The sequence below is a fragment of the Chelonoidis abingdonii genome, chromosome 7 (genome assembly GCF_003597395.2).
Source record: "Chelonoidis abingdonii isolate Lonesome George chromosome 7, CheloAbing_2.0, whole genome shotgun sequence".
Classification (NCBI taxonomy): Eukaryota; Metazoa; Chordata; order Testudines; family Testudinidae; genus Chelonoidis; species Chelonoidis abingdonii.
Genome location: NC_133775.1, coordinates 61,755,256 through 61,767,469, shown reverse-complemented (window position 1 = coordinate 61,767,469; position 12,214 = coordinate 61,755,256). Strand labels below are relative to the sequence as shown.

At 39.4% G+C, this 12,214-nt stretch overlaps 1 protein-coding gene and 1 long non-coding RNA gene across 9 annotated transcripts in view; one reads left to right on the top strand and one right to left on the bottom strand.

Moving 5' to 3' along the window:
• Positions 1-12,214, top strand: part of RABGAP1L (RAB GTPase activating protein 1 like) — a 570,182-nt gene that overhangs the window by 95,650 nt on the left and 462,318 nt on the right. For all 8 annotated transcript variants that reach the window (XM_075067923.1, XM_075067924.1, XM_075067925.1 and 5 more), the window contains exon 8: positions 7,547-7,613. In XM_075067923.1, the coding sequence (XP_074924024.1) occupies positions 7,547-7,613 (67 nt within the window). The remainder of the gene's footprint in view (positions 1-7,546; positions 7,614-12,214) is intronic.
• LOC116839862 (uncharacterized) overlaps positions 1-12,214 on the bottom strand; it is a 374,064-nt gene that overhangs the window by 335,353 nt on the left and 26,497 nt on the right. The gene's annotated exons all lie outside the window — the stretch shown is intronic.

The window sequence follows — 12,214 nt, the reverse complement described above, 5'->3', positions numbered from 1 at the left end:
GTGTGTGGAGCATATATGCACCAAAAGTGGAATTAATGTGGCTAACACATCTGAAAAAACCAGGTCCTGTAAGGTAAGTAACTGTTCTTTCATAATGAGAATACTAACTGCCCTTAACTACAGTGGTGATGTGGGTGGTTGTTATGGTATAATTGGGAAGTTCCTTCTGAATACTGGCATTAAAAATATTAAAATAAAAAAATCCACCAGGTGGCAGTCTTACCAAAAGAATGCAAATACACCTTCAAGTTTCATATATAGTGAAAAAGTTGAGGAAAGTGTTATGTTCTAATCAGTGATTAGTAGGAGAAAGTATCTTGAAGTGATCAAGAAATTCTCACCACAAAATAATAATAATACTTTAAAAAAACTTGAAAAAGACACATCTTTCTCTTTCTTCCAGATTTTGTCATAAAATGAAAATTAAACTCTTTAGACAGTTAAAATATAATATTACCTTTAAACACGATTCTGTGATTTTTCTGTATCCTGAAACTCCATTCCTACTCTTCGGGAGCTTTTTAAAAAAAATAAAATAGGATTGAAAACAGAATATAGAATAATTTCGCCTGTAAATCCACTCTTGCTGTCATCATATAACTTCATTTCTGTACCCAGTAATGATCTATAAGTGGTATGTCAAATATAGCCTTAAAATAGATGGATGGAGATTATACAACCCTTTCTTTGCTGTGGGAGTGGGGGCATTATGATAGTCTGTAATTACATAATCACGCACTCATTTTTCCAAAGGACCCTGCCTTATTCATTATGCAGACTGGGTGGAAGAGGGATACGAGAGGGTAGAATTAAGGTTTTATGGGCAACTGTAAATCTGGCATTCGCTACCTTTTGAGTGTTTCAATTTGCAACCCTAAAGAACTTAGTTTTTCAATGGAATATACATATGTGTGTAAAAATACCAAATCATGAAATAGTAAAGCTAATTTCTAATTTTAGTATTTAAACAATATTTTGTTTATAACCACATAACTCAAAAATGGTTAAACAGATTTTGCTCAGACTTCACAAAAATACTCTTTTTGATTTGAAGCAAGCTATGGAGAATTTCAGCTCTAGAGTTGGAGTCTGGAGTACAACATAAGGTTTTGTTCGATAGGAATTATGCTCCTTGTGTTGTATATGAGGCCTTGCAGATACATAGCTGACCCTAGCTGGTGAGTTCTTCACTTCACTGAATTTCAGCAGTATGTTTTGGAAAGGAAGTAGTTAGTGCTCATCTTGTCTTTTTGAGATAGAAACTCAGCTTTTTGCAAGGATCAGAATTTAAACTCCTGGTGAGGAGGGTACATGCGGCTAACATATTGTGGAAATTCATACAGCAAATTCTCCTATAGCCGACTATCCTGATCAGCAAAGAGCCAAGTCTCTTTACATCAAGATCGTGTGTATTTTTGTCTTCCTGTATTCCCATTTAATGAAGCTCAGTTTGGGTTCTGTAAGCCTGCATGTGTTAATAGTTTCCTCTTGGGGGTAGTGGATGAAAGTGATTTTAGGTTAATTAATGACTGGCTCATGTGTGATCCTCAAAGTCCTTGCAGCTCTTAGCAACCAGTGACAATTTAAGAATAGTTGTTGCAATAGTGCCTAATTATTTAGTTTTTACAAAAATGAAATTGCCTTTAGTTGATTTCTTTTTTATTGAAACAGTGAAAATGCATATTCTTGGGGAAACATTAGGAATTACTTGTTTCATTCTGTACTTCAGAAACATTAATTTAAGCTCTGTCTATAAAGGTTCACACTTCTTTTTAATGTCATTCAGATGGTGTTCCAAGTTTTGATAGAGAGACCACAGAATTAATTTCTAATTTCTTTATAGCTGGAGGCTATGGGGCATCAAAGCATTTGTTTAATTTTTTTGTAGTTTCATGCAAACTTCAAGATTTGTAAAACATTTGATCTTGGATAATCTTAAATGATGATTTGTTAAGAGTATCTTGTTAACTACTTTCAGGAAGTGCAGTAAGAAACCTATGTTATAAAAAGTTTCACTTGGTTTAGAGTAATTGACAATTGAAAAGCGCAGAACCTGGAATGGCTATGGATGGATCAGTGTTCTAACTGACAGATTACAAGATGGGGTACTGATGGGAATCTGTTATGAACCACCAGATCAGACCAGAGTACAGGATAAAGAGCTCCTTTAAGCATCTATTTATAATATGTAGAAAGAAAAATTGCACTATTCTGGGAGGTTTCAATCTGTGGACATATGCTGGAGGTCTCATGCTGCCACTAGTAAAAATTCCTTGGAGTTCCTAAAAAATATAGATTTTTCTAACACCAAGTATTACCCCTTACTTGAAGTAATTCTAATAGAGTTCCTAAATATTGTGTTTTGTGATTACCAGTTTGGTTGACAAAGGTAACTGCATTGATGTAATATACTTAAACTTCTGTAAGTCATGTGATTTCCCACTGCATAAGCTGATTAAAAATAACTATAGAATCAGTACAGTACACATTAAATAGATTAAAGACTGGCTAACTGTCTCAAAGTAATTGTAGATGAGGACTTATAATACAAAAGGAGAGTTTTTAGTGGGGTCTCAGAGGGATCTGTTCTTGGGCCCGTGCTAGTTATTACCTTTATTAATGGTCTAGAAGAAAATATATTATTGGTGGTAAAATTTGCAGATGAGACACATTGGCAGAGTGGTATATAATAAAGATAGGTAAGCTCTGTAGAACGATCTGCATTGCATAGTAAACTGGGCTCACATGAAAAATATGCATTTTAATACAGCTGAATGCAAGGTGCTGCATCTAGGTATCTAGAATATGGGTCACATTTTTAGGACCAGGGATTATATTTTTGGAAAGCAGTGATTCAGAAACGGGCTTGACTGTCACGGTGGATAACCAACTGAAAATGAGTTTGCAGTGCAGTGGTGTGGCTAGAAGAGCAAATGTGGGTTTAGATATGGGGAAGTGCTAATACTCCTGTGTATGGCATGAGAGAGAACTTTACTAGAATGTTATGTCTAGTTTTGGTGTCTACACTGTACAAAAGATGTTGATAGATTTGGAGAAATTTAAATGATAGAATTTGGATGGTAAGAAGGAATTGGATGCTACAAGATCTTGTTAATGTGATATAGTTTGTCATATTTGGGGCCACTGACCTCATTCTTGCTCTGGAGGAGAGTGACTGGTTATTGTTTAGTGAAATGAGTTGTTGTTTTTCTCTCTGTATGTATTCACATCAAATATTTTAACACTCTTAGCAGAGAGGCTAACCAGAGAATTTGTATAAAAATTGAAATACTCTTTCATTTCTAGAGGCAGTGGGCTTGACTTGACCTCAGTTGCAAATGTAGAGTAATTCCACTCACTTCTGCAGAGAGTCTGATTCACACCAGTGTAACTGAGGTTAGAATCTTGACCAGTATCATTAGGTCATAGTTGCAGAACATCAGCTGGGTGCTCATGATTGAAGGACTCAACCTTACCTTAATTCTGATCTCTTGCATATTAGGTTAGAGCCACTGGGTTTACCCATGGACAAGGCATGTTGTATAAGTGGAAATCTGTATTAATTTGAAGATGATCCCAGTTTATTTTCAGGGTGGTCCTGGTGCCACTACTTGTTGCATGCAGGCAGAGTGGTGCACTTCCATGTAACCCCATTGTCTTCAGTGGAGCTTTGTGCAGATATAGTTGATGTCCCCCATGCAACAAGTTGTGGGATTGAGGCCTAAAGAGGCAACTGGCAGTTCTGAATTGTGTGCCTGTATTTCAGTTTCACTTGTCTCTTCCCTGGTAACCCTATTGCTTTTATGTACTCTCTTGCCTTTTGAAGTCTGTGTTTCTGCTATTGATCTTTTTTATGCTGTATAATAATAAAATGTGAAGAGAGAAAATATAATTTTGTATATAAGTTACTACCATGTCTTATTTCTATAATAAAGCAGAAAAAGAAAATCACATGCATAAAATGAACAGGAACAAACCTGGCTACTAGGGTAGTAATCACTTATGTGGAAAATCCTGTGTTTGTAACAGTTTTTAATATAATGATATTCACTCTGCTAATGTAATTGCATTGTTTATTACATCTCTACTCATAACACACCATGCTCACCACAATATTAATTAGTTAGCTGTCAGTCATTTGAAAGCTATGAGACTGCTTTTGTGGTATCCTATGAATACTAAATGTCTAAACTGTCTATTCCTTATAATCCCTATTTGTTGTAAAACCTAAATATTCATTGTGAAACAGTCAAACCTTTCTTCCATTAGAGAAAATTAGGCTATTGTGCAAAAGAAAACTGTCAAAAAAAAGACTAAAATATTGTCTGTGCTTTTTATAATTCAGCCTGTTACTAATAATGCTGCTCAGATACTTTCTTGATTGTGAGATCTAGTTTCTTAAAAAAATATTCTGGTTGTATTGCATAACATTTGTCTATTATAAATATGCATACAGCTAACCACTGTATTTGTGATGGAGCAAATTCCAAGGGGAAGGTCTACAGGTGACTTATAAAAGTTTTTTTAAAAACTGGCTTTGTGCCTTTGTTTCCTTATCCTGTATAAAGGAAGCCTGAAAAGATTGTTTAAAAAAGTGCTCTACTTTAATAAAAAAAACAAAACAAACCCCGAGGCATATTAAGTCTGTTTTTTCCAGCTTTTGCTGGAGGCTCCTTTAGGATCTTAGAAGAGGAGGTATTTTAATCTATTCTTTTGTAGAAAGATAGCCTTGTGGTTCAAACACCAGACTGGATTTCAGTGTAGACTCCTTTCTGATCTTGGGCAAATTACTTAATCTGTCATGGGACAGTAACTCCTCACTTCACATTGTAGTTATGTTCCTGAAAAATTCAACTTTAAGTGAACAAATCCAATTTTCCCATAAGATTTAATGTAAATGCAGGGGGTTAGGTTCCAAGGAAATTTTTTGGGGGGCAGACAAAAGGCATTATATACTGTACAGTACTGTACTGTGGTGGGGAGGAGCCCCTGGCTTCCCCCACACAGGCATTCTGCAGACAATGAGGTAGGCAAGGATGCTAGGAAGCACTTTGCTCAGCAGCAGTGTCCGCTTCCCCCCAGAAGAACAGGTGTCGACTTTGCTGGGGGATACTGCAGGCCCACCTCTTCCTGTCCCCGCTCCATTCCATACCTGTCTCTTCCCACCCCCCACGCCACCTCTTCCCTTGAGCACGCTGCGTCCCTGCTCCTCCCTCTCTCTCCCTTCTTTTTATGAGGGAGCGGGAGGAGCAGAGACATGGTGCTTCCCCGCTCCTTCCCTCCCAGAAAGTCCTAAGCGCCGCCAAACCACTGTTTGGTGGCCAGAGAAGTGCTGGGAGGGAGGGGGAGGAGGTGGAGAAGAGGAATTTGTGCAATGCTCCCTTGTAAAGTCGCTGCGCTTCCACAGAATCCTACAAGCAGTGGACAGAGCAGGCAGCCAACCGATGTTATAAGGGAGCATTGCACAACTTTAAACAAGCATGTTCCCTAATGGAGCAATGACGTAACTTCGAAACGACGTTAAGCAGGTGGGTTAAGTGAGGAGTTACTGTTAAGTGAGGAGTCTACACTGCACACTAAGCCAGAATCTGTGGCACCCAGGCTTGTGAACTTGGTGTTTCCAAGCCTGCACTTGAGAGTCCCACATTGCATTATTAACTTGGGTTTACAGTTCTAGGACCTGGGTCTCACAGCTCTGCTAACATGTCCATACCTCACTACACAGACTTTCTGACTTGGGTCTGCTGCTTGATCTGCAAAATGACAGGGCTTGGACTTGAGATAAAGTAGGACTCAACTTTGACCCATCTCCATAGCAGGGTCTTGGGACCTGGGTTCTGAGTGCTTGCTAACCTGAGTCAAATTGATTTGTGTGTGGACAGAAGTGGAGGCTGGGTTGAAACCTGAGTTAGAGACTGGGCTTAGTGTGCAGTGTAGACATACCTCCAGTACCTCAGTTTCCCAACTGTAAAATGGGGATGGTAAATACTTCCTTTGTTTGTCTTCTCTGTTTAGATTTCACGTTTGTTAGGACAAGGTGCTGTCTTTCATTGTGTATATAAACAGTTACCACAATGGGGTCCTGATCTCAGTTGGAACCTCTGGAGGCTAGTATAAATGTGTTTTTGTGAGCTCTCGCACCTTAATTGAAGGGGCTGGAGTACTGAACATTGAAGGATAAACTTTCTTCCAAACGGTCAGTGGGGTGGGTGTGCATGTGTGTGTGTACTGTTTAGAGCAGGAGTGGGCAAACTGCGGCCCGCAGGCAGGATTTGGCCCATCAGGGCTTTGGATCCCGCCTGCAGGATTGCCACCCCCGGAAGTGGCCGGCCCTGCAGCCCCTGGAGAAGGCGGGGGGAGGTAGAGGGCTCTGTGCGCTGCCCTTGCCTGCAGGCACCGCTCCCTGCAGCTCCCATGGACTGGGAACAGGGAGCAGTGGCCAATGGGAGCTTTGGGGGAGGTACCCACAGGCGAGGGCAGTGCGCAGAGCCCTCTGCCGCTCCTCCCCCAGGGGCTGCAGGGATGTGGTGCCAGCCGTTTCCAGGAACGATGCAGCACCAATGCGGGGCCAGGACAGGCACTGGCCTCAGTGCACACCATTGTCACCCTGATGCTGCTCTAGGTAAGTGGCACTAGGCCAAAGCCTGCACCCCAACCCCCTCCTTCACCCCAATCCCTTGCCCTGAGTCCCCTCATACAACCCGCACCCCTCCTGCGCCCCTTCGTGCACACTGTGCCACATCCCACACTCTCTCCCGCACCCCAGCCTGCTGGCCCAGCCCTACATTCATGGCCCTGCATGCAATTTCCCTACCCAGATGTGGCCCGAGGACCAAAAAGTTTACCCACCCCTGTTTTAGAGCTATATATATATATATATTTTATAATTTAATCCTTTCCCATATCAATTGCTCAAATTTGAAAAAAACCCTTCAGCTCATTTGATGTATCCATAAAGAAGTACAGAAAAATAAAGCAACCTCAGTGTTTTTTCTCCTTTATCATTAAAATGTAGGGTTAGCAATGAACATGACGCTAAAATAGGGAATGAACAGAAAAGCCTTTTCATTTTTAAGGAATGCTGATACTGTGTTGTAAATGGTAAAAGGAACATTAGAAATAGTATTTAGTCCTTCTGTACAGAAGTAGGTCAAATTTTATATATATATATATTTTCCTTGATGTGGTGAAATATTGAATACCGTGTTCAGTCTCAAATACTTCCTGTGTATCTGAACTATTTTAACATTTAAACTGTATATTTTAAGCTTTGTACTTATTCCAGAAAGGCTGGCTGTGCATAACAGAAATTAATACTTGATTTTGCCTTTATCTTTTTAGTAGACCATTTCTTGGCCATGTCTAGTATATGTGGTGGCATTTTCTGAATGTGTGAGATAACATAGCACCAGCAGTAATTTATTGTAAAATGATTCTACTTAAAGGGAAAATAGTGGGTAATCTGTGTTGTGTGCACACTCAAGAAGATATTGCTGTACTTTTCAATGACTTTCTAATGTCTTTAATTTTTAAAAACCTTTTGCAGATGCTTTGGGATGCTGTTGAGCCCAGGTCGAAATGTGAAGAACAGTGACATGCATTTACTTGATATGGTAATAATCATCTTGTCTAACAAATTAGTGTTATGGGGTGCAGTTTTATGTTCCTTCTTAAAAAAAGGACACTGTCAGGGTGCCCATTGTAATTCAGTCTTTTAAAATTCCAGCTTTGAAACTTGAAGCTGAAATTTGGTCCTTTCCCAAAATGTCTCTTCCATTATATGCATATACTGATTTATTATTGTAGAGCTGTTCATGAATTTTGTTTTATTAAATACAAACATACGAAACATTGTTATCCTGGGGAAGAAAGCATATCTAAAGGAATTAAATGGACTTCCCATACAAAGATAAGAAAAATTAAAAAAAATTATTCAGATGTCAATCTTGACAGTGTCCCTTTATGGGGATAAAAAAGATCCATGCTTAAAGAAAATGGTCACACAAATTAGCAAATAAAAGTAGAGCTTTCTATGTTTGTCTGACTTGATTACTAAATTTAGCAAAAGTCTGATAATTTACATCTTCAAGAGTTTTGTTGTCATTTATTTAAAGCATGATATTAATCTATCATACATGACTGACACTGCTGTTCAAAGAATCCCTCCTTTGTTCCTTTTTATTTTCAGATTATTTGGTCTTAGGCATATGAACTGGATATACTCTCAAATTTCTAGAAACCTATATTAGAAGTAACATATATTGTGTATTCAGATTGTATGTTCAGTAAGTCAAGTGTTAATCTCTGATAAGTTCTGTATAGTGTTCTGTCTCTTCAAGCTGCATTCTTGTAAATGAGAAGCAAGCTGCCTTCTTCTGAATTAGAGCAGATGTTCAGCAAGAATATCTTGCCACTCCAGAACTCTTAATGTGGTTAGAATATGTACTTGAACAAACAGTTAGTAAATATATTTAGGGATATACCTGGATGATGATAACCTCACTGACATCAGTTTTGTCAGTGGCATAGCACTCTTAGATCCCCGCAGGCCCACACTGTCCCAGATCTACAGGATCAGGGCTACACCCCCAACTTCAGAACAATTTCGTGAAAGAAATCCTCCGATGTGCCTGACCCCAAGGGACGTCTCTCTTCCTTCAGGGTAGGCCACAGATGCCTCACTACCTTCTGAGACTAAAACTCTGGGGCTTCACAGTGTGAGCGCTGTTCAATGAGTCCAACTGAGATAGATTCCTGGTAGAGACTTGTCCACTCTTCAGGGACTAATGCACCTCACCCAGTATTAGTAGTGGCATCAAAACAGTGGCATTTTAGTCAAGTGGACCACAGCATAAGAAGTCCTTAGGTTAGCGTAGAAATATTAAGGTTAAAGCATAGTGCATTTTAGTCAGCCCAGAGCCCCAGCCAAGCTATAGAAACTCCATTATCAAACTTGTGCTTGCACGCATGTGTTCTCTCTCTGTTCGTTCGTTAGTCAGTTCCCAAGTGAGAGAGCTCCTAGCTACCTCTGGAAACCATCCCCTCAACACCAGTGTCTGTCTTTTGTTCTTCAGCTGGGGTCTTTGCTCAACTTTTCTGCTGAGAGGCCGGAAATCCACGAGTCATTGGAGCTTGCATTGTCTCTCCAGCCCTCTTGTTGATCTGGGTTGATTTCCACCAATTCCTTAATCCTTAAGAACTTTTCATTCCACTTACACAGTGAGTCAACACAGACCTGTGTCTTAGTCTGCCTGGAGAGCAAATTTAATCCTTTTACCCTAGTTGAGTAGCAGTGCACGATGGAGGGGAAACTGAGGTACACATAGGACACACAAAAATACTACCAACTTCCCTGTGAAAGTCATCTTTGACTTTTGACCTAGTGAAAGCAGAATGGAAAAGACCACCCACAAACCTAAAACACGATGGCTGGATGGTGTCAACAGACACATGTCCCTTAAAGTCGTTCTAACTGTCCCATTTCAGGGCAACTGCACCTGTATTCCCTTCTTGTGGTCCAGCAAGGGCACCTATCCTCATGCTTCTGGCTCCCGAGCCATCACCTATTTTGAGTGGAGATCTGCTTCTCTCTCTCCCTCTTGACTGGGGTTTTCCCAGGCTGCAGAGTTCCCCCAGCAAGGCAGACTGACTAAACAGGCCCATGTCTGCACTTTGCTTTTCTCATCAGAGGCTATAAACAGTATAAATTGCCCATAGTTTAAGTTGCAACACAGCTTTTTCTAAGCAAGCACATTTTTTCTTATAATCTTATAAAAGATTATCAAGGAAACATATTTAAAAGAAAAAAGGAACCGACAAACATGCTAATGAGCTTATCAGAGATCACTTTCTCCCATCTCCACAAGAGCTCTGATGGATGTCAGTCCTTCCAACCATTCCCTAAAAATTGAGGCCCTGCCTTTGGACAGAAGATCCTGTCTGTTTGCTGGATCAGAAGGAAGGTCTTGACTCAGTTTAAACTTAGGCTATTTATCCAAAAATCCTTTTTGTCCGTTGACCTCTAAAATATCCAGTTTGAACTAATGTAGATGGGCCTCCTTAGGGAGTGGTATATCTCTGGAGGTGTTACACCTTGATTGAATTTGCTTCATCACCCCACACTGTTCTTATTTCATGAATGTCTCTGATTATCCTCACCCATACAATCACTGACCCACAATGATACATAAACTTAATACGGTAAGCTCTCCCAAAGAAATCATAGGCAACTGCCATGTCTGTCACACTGTCTTGTAATATATCTGATTTGGTTCAGGACGGAACATCATGGAGGTACATAACTCATTTGGTGGCCTCTATCTAGGCTGTCCAAGCAACAGCACGAGATATAGTTATATCTTAACTTAATTGATGTCCGAAATGAGCACTGAAATATATTCACTGAGCTTCTCAGCCAAAGTCAGTCCTGTCATAAGCAGACCCAGTCCCACTGAAGTAAGTGGAATTGTATCCATTTATAAGAAGGGCTAAATTTTGTCGTTGGATTTTAACTAAACATTGAGGAAAAGGGTACTTGAAACCATATGTACATTGTCTGAAGTAGTTGCTTAAGACAAAAAGTTGCCCATTGAAGGTTGTGCTTTTGTTCAGGTTTCACTATATTAGGATGTCTCAGCCTGTAGCCATCAGTTGCTTTTAACGGTGGAGGAGTTTTGCTTGGTGAGCTGACACTTAACTGTTAGAAGTAACTGGCCTTTTAGTATTATGTGAGGCATATAAGCCAAAATTTTCAAGTATGGGTAATTAAAATCAGGTACGTACATTCATAATTGGACATCTGAATAAGTGATCTGACTTTTTCTAGATGCTTAGAAACACTCAACCCCTCATTTGCTTCATTACAACTTAAAATTTTGGCCATTACTCTTAACTACTATTTGACCTTTTTCAACTTAACTTTTCTATTGTACACTCCAAAGCGAGTGGTTTATAAGTTAAATACAAGTTAATAGTTTCTGTAATATTTTAATTTTTTGAGTTTTGATTAGTGTTCTACAATATTGAAATCTCAACATCTTCGAGAAGTGCTTAACTTGAACTGGTAAGGTGTTGCGCATCAGTACAAAAATCTTGATTTACTTCTAGTCCTTTTATGTCCCTCCGGTTTCTTATGTGAGGTGAGAAAATGTTTGATCAGGACAAGTTGATCCTGGTGTGTTTCATAGCAAGCAATTAATGTTGATGGCATTACATTGTTTTAGGATGTTCCCCTAGCAGTCAAGGAGCAAGAATCCTAGATCCTGACTAAATATCCCTCCTTCTCCAAAGTGTGAAAGATAATTCCTGAAGACTTCATGGTAAAGTAATTTTTAGGAGCAAGGAAGACATTCCTTTTCTTTTTCATGGGAAAAGTAATATTCCCCAAATGAGAGTTGGCTCAAGTTGAAAATTTCCAGTGATACTTTGACATCTTCAAAGCATTCTACGTTCTCCCATACCAGCAAGTCAAAAAGACACATCAGTGCAGTGAAAGACACTTCAGAATGTTGGCACATCTCAGGGGGTTGGCTTTGGCTCAGATGTTGAGGATATATTTTACTCCCTGTGAAGATCAGAGTAATGCACCCTGATGTGATCTCTATCACCTGTTGTCTTCACTGACATCCAAAACCTTCAGTCACTTTAAAGGATTTTTCTTCCTGACCTGCTGCAGAATGTTTTTTTTCCTAATGAGATTCCTGCTACAACCATTTGTTTGTTTGACTTTTTTTTTTTTTTTTTTTTTTAAAGTCACACTGATGACAGCAAGGGACTAAATGATACTAGCTTGAGCCAAATACAGAGTACGCAAATAGTGGGCACACTTACAGAATCACAGAAATTTGTAGGGCCAGAAGGGACCTCAGGAGGTCATCCAGTCCATTGCCCTGTGCTGAGGCACAATTAAATATACCTAAACTATCCCAATTTACCACCATCCTTTTTATAACAACCTTTTACATATTTGATTACTTATACTGTCCTGCCTCAGTCTTCTCCAGTTATCTACATATCTCTGCTAGTCCATCTCAGTAGTGACATGAACACATCTGCTTTTCCAGTTCTATCCTTTGATTAGGAAATGGAACAACAGACTGTAGTAAACTTTGGTTGTTTTGTAATGTAGACAAATGTCTACTGAAACAGGTCTATAAAACATAGTTTAATATGTCATCTTAACTATGATTTGAATCCAGGTCTCCAGAAATAAAAC